Source organism: Gymnoscopelus microlampas (assembly GCF_963454915.1).
Source record: "Gymnoscopelus microlampas genome assembly, chromosome: 20".
Lineage (NCBI taxonomy): Eukaryota > Metazoa > Chordata > Actinopteri > Myctophiformes > Myctophidae > Gymnoscopelus > Gymnoscopelus microlampas.
The window spans coordinates 33,470,824-33,488,656 of record NC_139957.1 but is presented as its reverse complement, the minus strand read 5'-3'; the positions used below and the strand labels follow the sequence as shown (position 1 = coordinate 33,488,656).

Below are 17,833 nucleotides of genomic sequence, written 5' to 3'. Positions count from 1 at the left end.
TAATTCTTCCAATATTTTGTTTTGAAAATAGCAGATCTACAAGACGCAACACAACGCGACGCATGGCAACGCGTTGTGAGCTTGTAGATCGGCTATTTTCAAATAGTCGACGACGACGTACATTATGTTTAAAGGGCGAAGGGCTCGCTTCTTTTGGAATGTTTTTCATGGACCCGGTTGCTTGTTTCTCTGTCAAAACCTGGCAACACTGAACACCTCTCTCTCTCCACCAGGCTTGATAGTGTGAGAGAGCAGCATCAAAAGAAAACACTTGCCTTTAAGTTATTGAACCCGCATCTAAATACATAAATACACACACATGGTTATTATTATAATGGTTTCTTCAAAGCAGTACGACGTGTTGCTCAGGCTGCTGATCCTGGGAGATTCTGGAGTTGGAAAAACCTGTTTGTTGAGCAGGTTTTCGGACAATGATTTTCATCCTTCGCATATTTCTACCATCGGTAAGTAAAGCAGCCAATGAATGTTTGTTACAAAAACTTGCTATGGAGGTTTGTGTCTCTAGACTAAGACTGACTGCAGTGGTTGATTAAAATTAAAAGTATGTCCTCAATAAACGACTTGCTATTGAGAAAAGCTGCTGTTTCAATTGCCATGGGTCCAAGACGGTCGTCATGGATGAACTTCAACATAGTGTTTGCACTTTCTCCCCTTTTGGCCCGTACGTCTACATAAACGTTCCGATTTCAAATATAAAGTGCTTACCTCATGACCATGGATGTTACAATCATGTGCGGACCCTCAGAAGTACCTGTATCTTCTATATTGTTCAATAAAAAGCATTTTAATCCAATCAGTGGCCGTTTTCTCATACTGTTATAATGCATCAGAGTGTGCTACACCTCCCAACCGATAGGGTCGAGTTATGGAAAACATAAGGCAAAAATACGAAAAAAAAATGGCCACCGATCGGATTAAAATCCTTTTTATTGAACAATACGGAAGATACGGGTACGTTTGAGGGCCCGTACAGAATTGTAACATCCGTGGCCATGGGGTAAGCACTTTATGTTTGAAATCTGAACATGTATGTAGATGTACGAGCCGTAAATGGAGAAATGGCAGACACCAGGTTGAAGTTCATCCATGACTGTCATGATATGACAGTCATGTATCAGGGCGAATACTTGTGACTAATCTTATAGTTCCCTGGTCTGTGGGCTCCCACAGCATTAGCTGGGATTGTGCAAACTAACTGCTTGAGCAAAAACAATTATTGGCAGCTCTGTTATTTGAAGTTTGGCTTAAGGCTCTCATAAATCCCCATTACATAAACACATGGAAACCCGTTTGAAGTGTTATTGAATAAGAGTAATGCTTAACATGTTTAATTTACTGATCAGATCAGATGTGCTGAACATCCAGGGCATCAATCATTATATCAGGTCTGCACACATGTACAGGTTGTATGGGAAGCAGTGGTGTATAGTAACTAACTGTATAGTGTATAGTACTATAGTAAGTAACTAAGTACATGTACTCAAGTACTGTACTTATTTAGAGGTGTTTTTACTTTCTTCAGTATTTACACTACTTTTACTTATGCCCCATTACATCTCAGAGGAAATTATTGTACATTTATTCCACTACAATTATCTGAAAACTTTAGTTACTTGTTATTTTTTAGATTTTGATTAATATTATAAAACACACTAACCACTTCAGCCGTATGCAATATGCATATTTGAAAACAGTAGATCTACAAGCTCACAATGCGTTTTCAAAATATTTTTTATAAATGTTGAACTTGTGAAATGGGACATGCTGCATAAAGAATACTTTTACTTTTGGTACATTTTGATGCCGATACTTTGTACTTTTTACTCAAGTACATTTTGAATACAGGACTTCTACTTGTAACAGAGTATTTCTCCATTGCAGTATTGATACTTTTACTAAGTAAAACATGTGAGTACTTCTTCCATCACTGACGGGAAGGACGATTTACGACTTTGTTATTTTTTCCTTCTCCCAATCAAATGTGTAGAGACTGCTAAATGGAACCTTTAGTAGTGTTCCACTTCCCTAATGTCTCTTTTCCTGTCTTTGAGATAAGCTAATGACTTGGATCTGATATAAGAATAATGATAATAATAATAATAGACATGTTTTACACATTCTTTTTCTTTTCCCTGACATATCACATATAGGAGTGGTTCTCAAACCTTTAACCCATTAAGACCTTAAAACATTTTTCATCTAACGCTTAAAAAAATATATGTATTAAAAGATTTGCACAAATTTTCACAATTTACAAAAAAAATAGCAGATCTACAAGAACATAGCGCGGCGCTATGAGCTTGTAGATCTGGTATTTTATTTTAAATACTTTTGGGGGTCCTTGACATGACATTTTTTTTGTTCCAGGGACCCCCAGAAGCAAAGATTTGAGTTAAAAAAGTTGTTTCAAAAAGCGTATATTCAAAGATTTGCACAAAATGTTAAAGATTTTTCAAAAATAGCTTAAAGTGTAAAATTAGGCGTTTTAACTGAAATTAAAAAAATGACACAGATGTGTTCCAGGTCTTAATGGGTTTATGATTGTGATTCTGCTGCCCCCCCCCCCCCAAATGATAAACAACATGTTTTACTTCTCTTTCTCAGGTGTCGATTTCAAAATGAAAACACTAGAAATAGATGGCGTCAAGGTACGAGTACAGATTTGGTGAGTGAAATGGCTCATTAGTTAGACTGTGATATGATGCTATTTTGTTTTTGTTGTGTGTCGATGCAAATGTTGAGTTTGTTTGGTGTTGGCGTTTGGTCGTCATTGCAGGGACACGGCTGGACAGGAACGGTACCAGACCATTACCAAACAGTACTATAGACGGGCCCAGGTGAGTATTCCACGCTGACAATTAATACGATCAAGATGCCTTTTTATATACTATAGGTTTTAACCCGTTAAAACCGGTAAAGCATCTGTGTCATTTTATATATATATATATATATATATATATATATATATATATATATATATATATATATATATAGCAACTCTTAGATATACAAGCTCACAGCGCGTCACTTTGTGCCGCGCTGCAAGCTTGTACATCTGCTATTTTTGAAAGTTTTCGAAAAATCTAAAATCTTTGAATATTTTTTTTTCTTTTTTAACAACAACAAATCTTCTCTTCTAGGGGTCCCTGGCACTAAACATTTTCAAATGGGGGTCCGCGGCCAAATACATATCTTTTTGAGGGTCCTTGGCACGAATAAGTTTGAGAACCACTGATTTAGAAGGCATTATTTTGTACCCGGTCATCGAATTATTGGCTTAGGAATGCGACAAAAACTAAGAAATCTGCATGAATTCAAGGCTTCATGGGGTGTGCAATTGATAGAAAATAAGTCATTTTTGGGTGAACTACTCCTTTAATACTATCACGATACCTATTCATATATGTTTTAAGTTGATTCTCTGACCCTGTACCCTCTATACTCCTCCTTCCCCTTCTCTTTCATCCTAACCAGGGCATCGTCCTGGTGTACGACATCACCAACGAGCCTTCCTTTCAGCACATAGTGAAGTGGGCCAGTGATGTGGACGAGGTGAGCTGAATGAATGAATAAACACTCTCCTTTCTTTCACTCACTCCTTCCCTTTGTCCTGTTGCTCTCCTTTCCCCCACGTTCCCTTGTTGTTCCGACACATCCATCTATGTCCCCTTAGTCAACTTCAGGGCTGCAACTATCCATCATTTCCCTAGCGATTATCCTATCGATATCTATTGATTAATCAATATGTTTTAAAAAATAAAAAATCTATCTATCGAGTGTTATTTTACACTTCAAACAACGGTGTCATGCAAAAATAATGAAAATGGCAGAATTACAGATCTGCTATTTTCACTGTTTTGAAACTTTTTGAAACTAGAGGTTCGGGCCACTATGCGGCCCTCAACACCTACAATTTGAATGAATATAGATTTCTTTGAAAATTCAGCCTATAATGACATTGCCTGCCTATAGGAAATTATTAATCGATTATATCTTTTATTATTTTTTGTTATAATCGATTAGTTATATTGGCTTCTGCACCTCTAGTGAACTTCTAATAAAGCCAGTGAAGCAGCCAGTTGCCGGGTGTGTGAGTCTGTGACAAGCTCCTGACTGTGTCCTGTTGGTGCTATTTGCAGTACGGGCCTGGCGAGATGCAGAGGATTCTGGTTGGAAACAAGTCTGACGAGGACCCGAGGAGGCAGGTCACCAAGGAACAAGGAAAAAAGGTACACAACATCATTCCAATCCAGGCTGCAACACAATTATCTCTGTGTCATCGCTATCGTGGCCTCGTCGCAATTCTTACGTAATTGCCCGATCGCAGTCATTTCCATTCATAATAATAATAATAATAATAATACATCAGACTTAAATAGCTCTTTTCTTAGTAACCAAAGTTTCTTTACAAAACAGCCTAAAAACAATTTTATTAGGAGCAAAAAAAAAAAAACTTTAAAAGGCTATAAACAATAAGCTAAGACTAAGAGGAAGAAAGGGATATTTGGTTTGGGTTAGGCAGGGAAAGCAAGTCTGAAAAGGTGGGTTTTGAGGGAGGCTTTGAACACGGCAAGAGTGGGGGCGGCTTTGATGTGATGTGGGAGTGGGTTCCAAAGGGTGAGGGCTGCAACTGACACCCCAAGTGCGTGTGTTTGTTTTTTGGGGAAAGTCCAGGAGGTTTGCGTCACCAGACCTGAGGATTCACCTGTATTCATCTGTTGAAAATATTCAGACTTTTTCCCAATCATTTTCAAATATGGTGGAATTAGCAGATCTAGGAGCTTCTAGATCAGCTATTTTCACTAGTTACATTTGTTTTTGAAGGTATGAAATAATTAAATATCGTCGCTGTCGGGCAGAAACCTCTTATCTCCATATTCGATTTTTTTTGTGTTTTTTTTCTTCATAAATTAACGCCCTACTTGATCATACTACTGAACTGAACTGAACTACTACAGTATCACACAAAAGCATCAAAAGTAGCAGATCTACAAGCTCGAAACGCGGCGCGATTCGAGCTTGTCGATCTCTTACTTTTGCTACTTTTGAATTTGAATCCTGAAAAGTAACTGTTTTGGACGTATGAGGTTTCCACCCAACAGCAACGATAGTACATTATTATTATTATTATTATTATTATTATTATAACACAATCAAATCATTTATTTCTACGACAATTCATCGTCAACTAAAGCTTCATGATCATGACAGCCCTAGTTATCGCTCATTCAGATAGCAGCGAATGTTGCATTATGAAATATCATGTGCTGAATTTCTAACACATTTTTTCTTCCATATGACCTTTATTGTTGTAGCTGGCACAGTCCTATGGACTGGATTTCTTTGAGACCAGTGCCTCTAACAACGTTAACATCAGTGAGGTAGGCCACTTGAAATATCAGCACATCAGCAGAGTATTATGTTGGTTTAGTTATTGCAGAGCAAAATGTTGAGTGTTAAACTTATAAGTTATATTGTCTCAAATATCACAAAATGGCACAGATTTTCAAATATCTCAAAATAGCAGATATTCAAGCTCACAACGAAGTAGTGTGAGCCTAGAGCTGTGACAGTTAATATAGCACTAATTAAAGGTAGGGTAAGTGATTTTCTTTGGTTGAAATAAGTATTAAATAGCTCTATATTCGGATAGTAGTCTTTGTTATAGAGTGTTTGTTCAGTAACAGGAGTCTCCATGTCTCTCCAGCTCTTTATTAGGATAGTAGTCTTTGTTATAGAGTGTTTGTTCAGTAACAGGAGTCTCCATGTCTCTCCAGCTCTTTATTAAACAGAAAATCCATTTTCAGGTCGGGATACCAATTTTATCCAATCAGGATAGAGATCCTAAGCAAATAATTTGATGATCGGTGGTCTCTCCGGTAGGAGACTCAAAAGAGACTCTTTGAGTCTCCTACCAGATACATTGGCATCTTTCCGGCAGTCATCAAATTATTGGCTAAGGAATGTGACAAAAACACTTAAGGTGAAGCGATTCATTGATATAAAAAAAAACATGTTTCTCAGTTATTCGATGAATGGAATACGTAATTATTGACAGAATAATCGCTAAGAAAACAAGTGCAGTCATACAGTACGTGTGTGTGTGTGTGTGTGTGCATGTTTGTGGAAATTCCCGCATGATGACGTAGTAGTGCTACTGTACTTAATAAAAACGTATTTCCTCCTTCTTCCACGCAGTCATTCACTCGTCTGACAGAACTGGTGCTGCAGGCTCACAACAGAGAGGCCACCAACCTGCTGGGATCGTTAGATAAGTATCTAGACCGCGTTTCTCTGGAGGAAACCCAGGACATTCAAGAGCCTGTCGATGCCAACAAGACCTGCTCATGTTAGCCCACAAAAAAAACTCTCATAGTGCCAATAGCTACTTCTCACCACTGTGTCTTCATGCAGGGCAGTGGTTCCCAACCTTGGGGCGGGAGGGGAAGGGGGGGTTGCCAAAGATCACAGGTGTGAGGCCTTGTCTGATTGGAGGTAGTCCCAACATTTTAACTTTAACATGGCTAACTCCCACAACATCACTGTGAAGAAAAGTCAAACATTTAAAGGAGTAGTTCACCCCAAAAAATTGACTTATTTTCTATCAATTACACACACCCCTGAAGCCTTGAATTCATGGGAGATTATTTTGTTTTTTATTGCATTCCTGAGCCAATAATTTGATGAACGGAGACTCCTATCGACCGATGACCCGGTCATCAAAATGGTTGGCTCAGGACAAAAAGATATAAAATAAGTCATTTTTCGGGTGAACCTACTCCTTTAACCACTTTCCCAATATAGTATCACTCCAAAATAGCCTAAATGTTTTCCTTTTTTTTTTTACTTAAAAAAATAGCAGATCTACGAGCTTGTAGATCAGCTATTTTGGCAACTTGTCGAACGAGACGTACAGTATATACAGTAAGGCTTAAGTGGTTAAAATGTCTGAAAGCTGCATGTGCATGTACATGTGTGCATGTGGGGAGTCTCAGCCTTTGTTGAATATTAAGAAGGGGGGAGGGGGGGAAAAGGTTGGGAGCCACTGAGTATGTGGGGCATTTAATTCTAAATGGGAGGATGTTTAGCGAAACCATCGATGGTGCCCCTTATTTTATTATGTATACGTTATAACCTGACATGGGGTGTCATGGTGTTTCTTTAACTTACATTGTACTTTCACTTGTTGTACAGTACACCTATGGATGGATGGACTGAAAAGCAGGTTGTAGTACCTAACTGTACCAGCAGAGGGACTGCAAAACCACCCCGAACCGCACTTAAGCCCATATTTTGTATATTTATATGGTTTATGAAAATATTTCTTTATCATTGATTCACTCCCCCTATGATGCTGTGATAGTCTTTCTTCTGAGAAATGTCTTTGCACATATATTTCTATAACTTTAACTATAACTGTGAATATGTCAAGCTTTACCATCTCCGTTCTGTACAATTCAACGCATTTGCTGGTAAACTGTGTGTTTGTATAGATTGACTCTTTCTAAGTACTATTTAAGGTGACATAAAGGTGTGGTTAGGGTCAACGTCAAGGAAGCCGGAGGACAAAGATAAATTATTTACACCTTGAAACCCACACCAGGTGAGGAGGGATTAATTTACCTCGGCGCACTTATTTACATGAGGAATAGACTGTCATTCTCGAACAAGATGACCTTAAATTCTAATCATGTTTATTGTCTACCATGCGGAAACTAGTTCACAGTTTAGACAAAGAATGTACTGGTCTTTGCCAACTGTTGGTGGAGCACTTGAGCAGTGTGCCAGCTGCCCACAGTAGTCTATGTAAATAACAAGTACTTCACCCATTTTCAAACGTATCCTCATGTAATCGGTCAATCCAAAATGTGCCTTTCCTATGCCAGACGACAGATTTTCTAGCTGTTTCGGTGGCCGAGTTCTTGGCCTTGGAGAAGGAAAGGCTAAAGATCTTCAAGGGAAACGGTTCTCATAAGACGCTGTATATGCTGTATACGGGATGAAATGGACAACTCTTGATCAAAGTACTCAACTTCATTAAGGCGCACTTTAATGTCACTCTTCTTCCTTTTTGTCTTTATGTCAGTTGGTTTATTGTGTATCGTGTGTTGAGTTTTAATCATTTTGTATTTGCAATTTAAGGTTTGCTCATTATAAAATGGCACCATTTCCGTCTACGCACTCTGTGTCTGTCTCACTGGGGATCTGTGGACAGTTCAGAAACCTGCCTACCAATGACATCATCGATCGGAATTCCAAACTAATACGTAGAAACTACAGCCTTTCTCTCCCTGGCAAAGTTGACATAGAATGAAATAGAAGCCATTGCTCGTGCATAATTTAAAAAAAAAAGTTAAATAAAGTTTGACATCTTTTTTTAAATGACCAAACCTGCCTACCGATGATGTCACTGGTAGGCGTGTTTTCTGACCGAGTAGACAGAAATAATTCCGTCTAATAATGAGCACGAGTGAGGATCAGTTGTACGAAGGTGGGTTGAAAATGGGTGAAGTAGTCGTGTCAAGGGTGACTGCAGTGCAAGTGCAACAAATGTTTTAAGTTCAATTGACATTGAAATAAAGTGTCACTGAAATGGCATTTTATATTTTATTTAAAATTTGATATTTTTGAAGGAAAATAAATAAACTTTGTGGAGAAACTTTCATTTTGAGTGTCAAAAGCAGATTGATTGGAGATGTGAGAATTGCAGAGTCATGGTGGTTTTCCAGGATGGGACTGAGGGGGGGGTTTGGCCCATTGAGGGATTAATAGACACTGTGCGAGAGTCATTCATTTTTCATCACATGCTGAACAAGGAAGGTAATGACTTGTTAAATGTTTTATGACCCAGAAGCCAATATAGGTCGCAGAATTGCCATGAAGATTGAATATCATAACATCTCACACGTAACCCTTTTCTAACTTTCCACCTGTAACAATCATGTGCACTCGGCACACATACTCATTAAAAAAAACGCTTCAGTATGTTCATTTACATAGTATTTGGAGATTTTGGACCCCAAGAAAATGTCACACAACTCTACATGTGAAGTTCACAACTGCAGCTTTGTCGGGATAATCCGATCTCACTTGATAAAGAGCCAAATCGTGCGATATATATATATAGACAATCAACCCACTTGATTTAATCGGAATCTACCTACGCCGTGTGAGAGTGTCGGGTGTCAGGTACATATTGATTGCCCGCAGACGGGGCCATTTGACACCCGTGGAAGCGAGGCCTCTCTCTTTCTCTCTCTCTCTCTCTCAGTCAGGTGATCGTCAGGGTGGTTTTGGGTACAGTCACACACTGGGATCCTGTCTGCCATCAGTGTGTGTCGCAGCACAGGGGACAAGATGGCATACATCGCTAAGACATTCTACGATCTGCAGGTAGGACGCCTGTCACAATTCTTATTTCATTTGCATTTGTGTATTCTATGTATTAGTTGTGTTTTTTATTTTATTGTTTGTGTGCCAAAAGGCAAAATTTCCATTTTATGTTCAATTTAATGGACAAAGTTTTCTTTGTCTTTAAAGGACAACTTTGTTTTTTTTACAACCAAGGTTTATATTTTAGCTTGTAATTAAAGTAAATAAAAGCTGAATGTTATTTTTTTCCATTCATTGCTTTCTATAGTTTTAGCAATTTTCATGATCTTTTTTTACAGTGGGCGGGGGCATTCTGTCCGGTGGCTAAATATGCCTTTTTTACACAATAAAAAAAGGTCCTGTGGTCTTTGATGGCCAGATGTGAGTTATTGGGGGTTAGAAGAGCTACTGTAAATAATAATAAAGAAAACGCCAGGTTATTGTGTAAAAAAAGACGTATTTAGCCACCGGACAGAATGCCCCCGCCCACTGTAAAAAAGATTGCGAAAATTGCTAAAACTATAGAAAGCAGTAAGTTTTTAAATTTTAACACTCATCTTTCATTTACTTTAATTACAATCTAAAACATAAACCTTGGTTCTAAAAAAACAAAGTTGTCCTTTAACGTAATCGACTGATCGTGTAACGTCCGAGAATCGAACTCGGGTCTCTCTCGTGGAAAGCCAACATCTTATCCACTAGCCTAAAGGGGAATTCTCCCTTTGCCGGGGGAGATATTAGGGTTTTGGTCATCATCAGGCAGAGGCTCTGAGCTACAGTACTACCACTACAATCGTAATTATTTGAGATAATCACAATTATTTTTGCATAATCGTTAGAATCGCTTCCATTCGTCTGTACAATGTCATTCATCTGTTTCACAAGCTTGTAGATCTGCTATTTCCGTTACTTTTTGAAAATGATTGAAAGTATGAAATGATGAACAATGTACATTGTTCATTTAGATTATCGGTACCAGTCATTGTCCGTCACATCTGTATGTTTGAAGCTGCACCATGTAACTTTCCTCTTCTACCCCGGCTTTGAACCCTGTTTCCTGCGCAAAGTGCCGACATTTTTCACCATTGAGCTAATAGATCCGGCCTGCTTGCTCAGGGGATACATTACATTTTGACCATCAGGTCAAAATTCGTGTCAGATCCTGTGTCTAGGTGAGACATGACCTTTGACACGATCTAAATGTCTCAATTCACCTGTTTCCTAGGCTGTGTGTGTTTCCACTTCCTGTCGATTTCATTGGATATCATTAGTCATCTGACCAGTTTCATTGGATTTCATTGGATCAAATCGACAGGAAGTGGAAAACACACAGCCTAGGAAACGGGTGAATAGAAGAGCAGGGAGACAAAATGCAGCCACCCCAATTGTACAAGTTATATATTGTATTTATTAACCCATTAAGACCTGAGGCCGATTCTACAAATGTCTTCTAAATCCTGGCAGTTTTCTGAAAAACGTATGTTTCTATATCAGTGGTGCTCAAACCTTTTCATATCAAGGACCCCCAAAATTACATGTATTTGGCCGCGGATCCCCATCTCAAAATATGTTGTTCCAGGGAGCCCCCAGAACCAAAGATTTGAGTTACAAATGTTCACTTTAAAAATGAATATATTCAAAAATGTGCACAAATTTTCAAGATTTTTCAAAAATAAAATAAAAAATTTTAATAGCCAAAGTATAAAATAATGGTATAAGTTGTTACACAGATGCGTTCCCGGTCTTAATGGGTTAAAATACCATTTACAGATTGGACAAAATTACATTTTATTCATAAAAAAAAAAAAGTTACATAGTGCTGCTTTAAGCTGTCATATCGTCCCTGTGCGTTTGCAAATCCTAAAAGACAAACAGAAGAAATGTTTATACGACAATTAATCATCAACTAAAAATGTCATGACGGTGACGACCCATATGCCTGCAGGCCAGTGGCGTAAAGTAACTAAGTACATGTACTCAAGTAGGGGAGAGTGGGGTAATGTGAGACAATTTTTACATTTTCTCCCCTCTAGGTGAGCTAAAATGATATATCAGTAAAATGTACACATTTCCCATACATTTGGGATGTTTCCTAACAATGGAAATTATCAGAATGTATTCAAGACAAAAGGCAGTGAAAATATGATTGTTTTAAAAAAAGTTTTTTGGTCTCACTTTACCCCAGGTCTGGGGTAAACCGAGACAAACCAGAAAAATCAATGGGGTAAACTGATCCACTTACTTTTTTCAGTTTAAAACTACCATGAAAACACATGTTCTAACAGTTAGAATACCGACAGCTAGCTTGACAACCACACATTCCAGAACTAATGTCAGACTAGTAACATAATCATGGCAATTGGTCATTAAGCACATTTTGCTCTACAAAATTGGAAGGTGTCTCACTTTACCCCAACCGAGACAAACCAGTTTTAACCAATCAAACCAATATTAGATTATCAAACCAATTGGATTATAAAACCAATATTAGATTAAACTATGTTTAAGTACTAAACTTAACTTTGAGACAGTTTCCCACTGTACCCCAAGCCATTTGTCTCACTTTACCCCACAGCCACATTTTGGTGAAAAGGACCACTTTTAGCAATTCTGGCTGATCTTCAATTAGCATTAATCACATGGATGTATAGGTTTGTAGTTCATCAACATGCATGACATAAGTTTTTCTACCTGAATCAATTTTCTTTGACACAACAGCTGATTATGTTGAAAGCCCAAAAAATTACTTTTACATGCAAAAAACATATTTTAGTGAAAAAAACATGCTTACTACAGCACAATGAGGTCCTCTCCTCCATGGTAAGTGGGAAATGGGAGGGGCTTCAAAATCTAATGGTCATATGACCGCACAGGTGTTGTGGTCAGGTGATAAGGGGGGTGTCTCACTTTACCCGGTGTCTCACATTACCTCACTCTCCCCTACTGTACTTAAGTACAATTTTGAGATATTTTGACTTTACTGGAGTATTTCCAATACTCAGTACTTTGACTTCTACTCCACTACGTCTCAGAAGCAAATATTGCACTTTTACTCCACTACAATTATTTGAAAACTGTAGTTACAAGTTACTTTGCAGATATAAATGACTACGTTATAAAACATACATTAACCACTTTAGCTCTATTTTATACCTAGGCTATGTGAAAATAGCAGATCTACAAGCTCACAACGCGTCGCATCGCGACGCGTTGTGAGCTTGTAGAGCTGCTATTTTCAAACATTTTAGTACTTTTACTTTTGGTACTTTAAGTACATTTTGATACCAATACTTTTATTCTTTTACTCAAGTACATTTTGAATTCCGGATTTCCACTTGTAACGGAGTGCTTCTACGTTGCAGTAATGATACTTTTACTTAAGTAAAAACATGGCGAGTACTTTTTTTTTTCTCCACCACCGCCTGCAAATAGGCCACCACGGTGGAGGGCGACAAGATGGACTTCAACGTGCTGAGAGGACGGGTGGTGCTGATCGAGAACGTGGCGTCCCTCTGAGGGACCACCACCCGGGACTTCACTGAGCTCAACCAGCTGCAGAGCAAGTTCCCCCACCGCTTCGTGGTCCTGGGCTTCCCCTGTAATCAGTTTGGTTACCAGGTCAGTGATGATGATAACCAGTGCTGTAAAGTAACTAAATAATACATTTACTCAAGTAACTGTACTTAAAGGGACATTTCGCCTATTTTGCATCAAACCCCTATTTTTATGAAGTCTAGGACCCATAAACATGATCCTGGTGTGTTTTTTGTGTTTTATCTGTATTTTTAGATTTGTATCCATATCCTCAGAGACTATGAGTCATTTGACTCATAGTCTCTTTATCTCACCTTATTTCCTGACTACATGACTGCAGGTGACTGACTACAGGTGTAGTTCAATCAGCAGCAGTCTGATCAGTCAGCGGCAGAGCCCCAAAGCATTATGGTCATTGTAGTAATGCAGCAGTCCAGTCAAACCTCAGTCAAACACACAGACTTCTATATTTTTCTGGCCATAGGGTGCAAATTTCAAATTTTGCTACTGTTATCTACTACAAATATTGTTAACATTGAGTGACTGTAAGTTCTTCCAGGGTTGAAATGCTCCTTTAAGCAAGAATTTGAGGTATTTCTTTTTTTTTTACTTTACTTGAGTATTTTCCAATTTTTCAGTACTTCTACTTCTACTTCACTAACATCGCAGACACAAATATTATACTTTTACTCCGCTACAATTATTTGAAAACTTTAGTTGCTAGTTACTTTGTACAGTAGATTTAGATTATTGTCACAAAACATACATTAACCACTCCAGTTCTATATACATTTCGGCCATTTGGAAATAGCCGATCTACAAGCTCACAATGCGTTGCGATGCGCCGCATTGTGAGCTTGTAGATCTGCTATTTTCTAATTATTTTTTATACATTTTGAACATGTGAAATGGGACATTCTGCATAACGAGCACTTTTACTTTTGGTACTTTAAGTACATTTTGATACCAATACTTTTGTACTTTTACTCAAGTAAATGTTTAATTCCGGACTTTTACTTGTAACCAGGTAATTCTACATTGGCGTATTGCTACCTTTTAAAAAATTGTAAAACATTTGAGTACTTTTCCCACCACTGCTTATCTCCATAATTTAAAAACGAACGCCCCTACTCATGCTACGGCGTCATACTTGTAGATCTGCTACTTTTTGCTTCTTTTGAATTTGAATCCTGAAAAGTAACAGTTTTGGACATATGAGGTTTCCTCCCGACAGAGACGACTGACAGGTTCGCAAACAACCGTTTGTGTCAAGCTTTTGGTCATTTCAAACTTCATTTTATTTTTGATGAATGCTAGAACAATGGCTTCTATTTCAGCATGTTAACTTTGTAGGAGAGAAAGGCTGTAGTTTGTAATAGCATGGAGGAGTCCCAATTGATGATGTCATTGGTAGGCAGGTTTCTCAACTGTCCATAGCCCACCAATCAGATGCAGAGTGACTAGACAGAAATTGGGCCTTCTTATTATGAGCATTTGTGGGGACCAAATGATATGAAGATAGGGCTATTCTTTTTTTTATATATACTTAAACTTCTACTCCACTCAGAGGCAAATATTGTACTTTTCACTCAAATATTTGACAGCTTTAGTTACTGGTTACTACAGATTTAATACGAAACACACTATGACTGATAAATGATGTATTATTATAGGTTAAGGTTAAGCTACCCAGCAGCACATTAAGTAATTAAAAGCAGCCCCAGCTTTACCAGCTGCAACGTTAAAGTGAAGAACACGTTAATGCATTACTAGTTACATTCCAACAATATGATTTTGAAATAGTGCATGAGGAGTACAATCCATATTCGGGCGTAGCTGCATTGGGAACTCCTTATATGGTTATGGCTGACCGGTCCTCCCATTGGCCAATGGTAATATATAGGATATTAAGAAATATTTCTACTTTGTGGTATTGCAACTTTTAGAGTTAACTTATTCCACCACTGCAACAATAATAATTGTTTTATTTGTTTTTTACCATAAAACACCAACAATATCCTGAAAGATGTCACGTGTGTTTTTCCAGGAGAACTGCAGCAACGGAGAGATCCTGAGCTGCCTGAAGCATGTGCGCCCGGGCGGAGGCTACCAGCCCGGCTTCACCGTCTTCGAGAAGTGCGAGGTCAACGGGACCAACACCCATCCCGTGTTCGCCTACCTCAAAGACAAGCTGCCCTTCCCCGACGACGACCCCACCTCTCTCATGCAGGACCCCAAGTTCCTGGTGTGGAGTCCCATCCTCAGGTCCGACGTCTCCTGGAACTTTGAGAAGTTCCTCATCGGGCCCGAGGGGGAGCCCTTCAAGAGATACAGTAAAAAGTTCCCCACGATAGACATCGAGCCCGACATCCTAAGACTGTTGAAATTAACCAAGTCAGAAAAGCCCCCCACCACACCCACCACACCTGTGTAAATGTCTTCTTCACTAAAATGGCAGTGGTGGATTAAGTACTTACGTACAGTGGTGGGAAAAGTACTACATGTAAAAGTATCGATACTGCAATGTGGAAACGCTCTATTAGCCTACAAGTAAGATTTTGTTGAGTAAAAGTACCAAAGTATTGGTATCAAAATAAACTTAAAGTACAAAGGTAAAAGTACTCATAATGCAAGTTTTCAAATGCATAAAATGTATAAGGATCTTTTGAAAATAGCAGATCTACACACTCACAATGCGTCGTGATTGTGAGCGTGTAGATCTGCTATTTTCAAATGGCCGAAATGCAGATAGGGCTGAAGTGGTCAATATACGTTTTGTAATAATCACAATCTACAAAGTAACTAGTAACTAAAGTTCTAAAATAATTGTAGTGGAGTAAAAGCATAATATTTGCCACTGAGATGTAGTGGAGTAGAAGTAAAAGTACTGAAAATTGGAAACACTCCAGTAAAGTAAAAGTACCACTGCTTACTTAAACGTAGCAATACCACATGTGGAAATAATCTGTTACAAGTAAAAATTCTATGTTCAAAAGTGCAGTATACAAAAGTATTGGCATCAAAATATGCTTCACGTACCAACGTAAAATGCAATGCAATTCGTTGTGAGCTTGTAGATCGGCTATTTTCGAATAGACAAAGTATAAAATAGGGCTTGTAGTAATAATCTAAATCTACAAATGAACTTCTAAGTTTTCAAAGAATTGTAGTGGAGTAAAAAGTATAATATTTGCCACTGAGTGTGTAGTGGAGTAGAAGTATAAAGTATTGTAAAATTGACGGACTCAAGTAACATCAAAAAACCCAACTCAGAATTGTATGGTAAATGTACTAGGTTACTTTCCACCACTGCATAAATGTCAACTCAAAGCTGTGTGAAATACTGTCATCCATTCTTTTGAGCCTTATTAAATGAAGGTGTTATTCTGAAAATCTATGAGACTATCACCCGAGGCCCTGTAAGTGCTCAAGACTGCTGGATTCATGTATTTAATAAACATATTCAAACCTCATGGATGCTTCAACAAGATGTCGTTTTATTTTATTACACAACTTACAAACAAAACCGAATACAGATGTGTATTCAATATAAACACTTCTTTGTCCCTTTTTTATGTCTAGAACTGTGTGTGTCTGGCCAGCAGATGGTGCTACTGAGTTTTTTTTTTTTCTTTCCCACCACAGATGAATGTGGTGAATCGGCATCCTCCACTGACACAATGTAATAAAAAGTGTTTGGTTCCCATCATCTCCCCTGTTAATCAATATCAGTGGTCCTCAAAAGTGGGGACTGGGGACCCCCCTGAGGTCCTTGAGGTTCTTCCAGGGGGGTCCCCAGCCAGGGTTGCCAGATCTGCTTATTATAATTTCCCCCGCAAGATTTTATTTGAAAATAGCCGATCTACAAGCTCACAACACGTCGCATGGCGACGCGTTGTGAGCTTGTAGATCGGCTATTTTCAAATAGCTGATGTATATGTTAAAGCGCTCATGTGGCTTATTCTGGGCTGGTTTTCCTAGACCTGGTTGCTTGTTTCTCTCACAGAATCTGGCAACACTGTCCCCAGCTATAATTAGTTAATGGAGCATAACATGTTTTGATGCTATTCTCACTGTGTACATATATATTGTATTATCATATTATTATTTCTATATATAATAATATATTATTAAGTCTAGGATGTGGCACAATCTTTATCGGAACAAGTCCCAACAACATGCTGCCGCTTGTACTTGCAAACAGTAAGTTAGTGACAAATAAAACCTTATTGATTCTTGAATCAATGTAGGCAATTGTAGTCTACTGTATCACTGTCACTATACCAATATACCATGCACAGATGACACTGATTGATCATACTACAGTCACACAAAAGTATCAAAGGTAGCAGATCTACAAGCTCCAAACTACCTTTTGATACTTTTGAATCCTGAAAAGTAACGGTTTTTGGACATATGAGGTTTCCACCCGACAGAGACGATATACTATAGCATACCATACATGCTATACACACTGTCACTGTACAGTAGCCTACTGTACAGTACTGTGTTAGGGCACCAGCACACATTGCTGTGCAAATATTCTCACCTCAGGTCACCTAAGGCTGCATTCCCTTTTGTTTGTTTTTTTAAATCATTGCTCATACCAAAATATATGAATAATAATGATTGTTGTTATTAAACTGTCATTATTATTGCTATATGGCAAAAGATATTTGAAATAACTTCCTATACTATCAGCTATTTCATCAACAATGACCATATATGTACCATTGAGCATCCTGCAATATATCAACAAAAATATTATTTTTTTGTTTTTGTTTAGTTTATTTATCGAATGGTTCCCCGGACTGGATGTTTTAGTGGGTGCTTTTGTCAATGCCACATTATCCGGTCCAATCCACGTGTATTTATAAAGCACATTTTAAAAACAACAAAACTGTTG

The 17,833-nt window shown here is 38.2% G+C and overlaps 2 protein-coding genes across 2 annotated transcripts; both read left to right on the top strand.

The window, feature by feature from the left end:
- The first annotated feature begins 238 nt into the window (after positions 1-238).
- LOC311035684 (ras-related protein Rab-15-like) lies at positions 239-8,686 on the top strand. Its single transcript, XM_084044041.1, has 7 exons — positions 239-464; positions 2,626-2,686; positions 2,798-2,858; positions 3,496-3,573; positions 4,161-4,250; positions 5,337-5,402; positions 6,220-8,686. The coding sequence occupies exons 1-7, from the start codon at positions 320-322 to the stop codon at positions 6,373-6,375; spliced, it is 657 nt and encodes a 218-aa protein (XP_083900167.1). The 5' UTR covers positions 239-319; the 3' UTR covers positions 6,376-8,686.
- A 132-nt stretch (positions 8,687-8,818) lies between these two features.
- gpx2 (glutathione peroxidase 2) lies at positions 8,819-16,389 on the top strand. Its single transcript, XM_084044042.1, has 3 exons — positions 8,819-9,414; positions 12,826-13,011; positions 14,975-16,389. The coding sequence occupies exons 1-3, from the start codon at positions 9,379-9,381 to the stop codon at positions 15,359-15,361; spliced, it is 609 nt and encodes a 202-aa protein (XP_083900168.1). The 5' UTR covers positions 8,819-9,378; the 3' UTR covers positions 15,362-16,389.
- The last annotated feature ends 1,444 nt before the right edge of the window (positions 16,390-17,833 follow it).

What these genes read in the sequence shown, in the direction of transcription:
- LOC311035684 (XM_084044041.1), top strand. Translation starts at nt 320, where the DNA reads ATGGTTATTATTATAATGGTTTCTTCAAAGCAGTACGACGTGTTGCTC. An exon ending in TTCGCATATTTCTACCATCG is followed by an intron (nt 465 to 2,625) that starts GTAAGTAAAGCA and finishes TCTCTTTCTCAG; the next exon opens with GTGTCGATTTCAAAATGAAA. An exon ending in AAGGTACGAGTACAGATTTG is followed by an intron (nt 2,687 to 2,797) that starts GTGAGTGAAATG and finishes TCGTCATTGCAG; the next exon opens with GGACACGGCTGGACAGGAAC.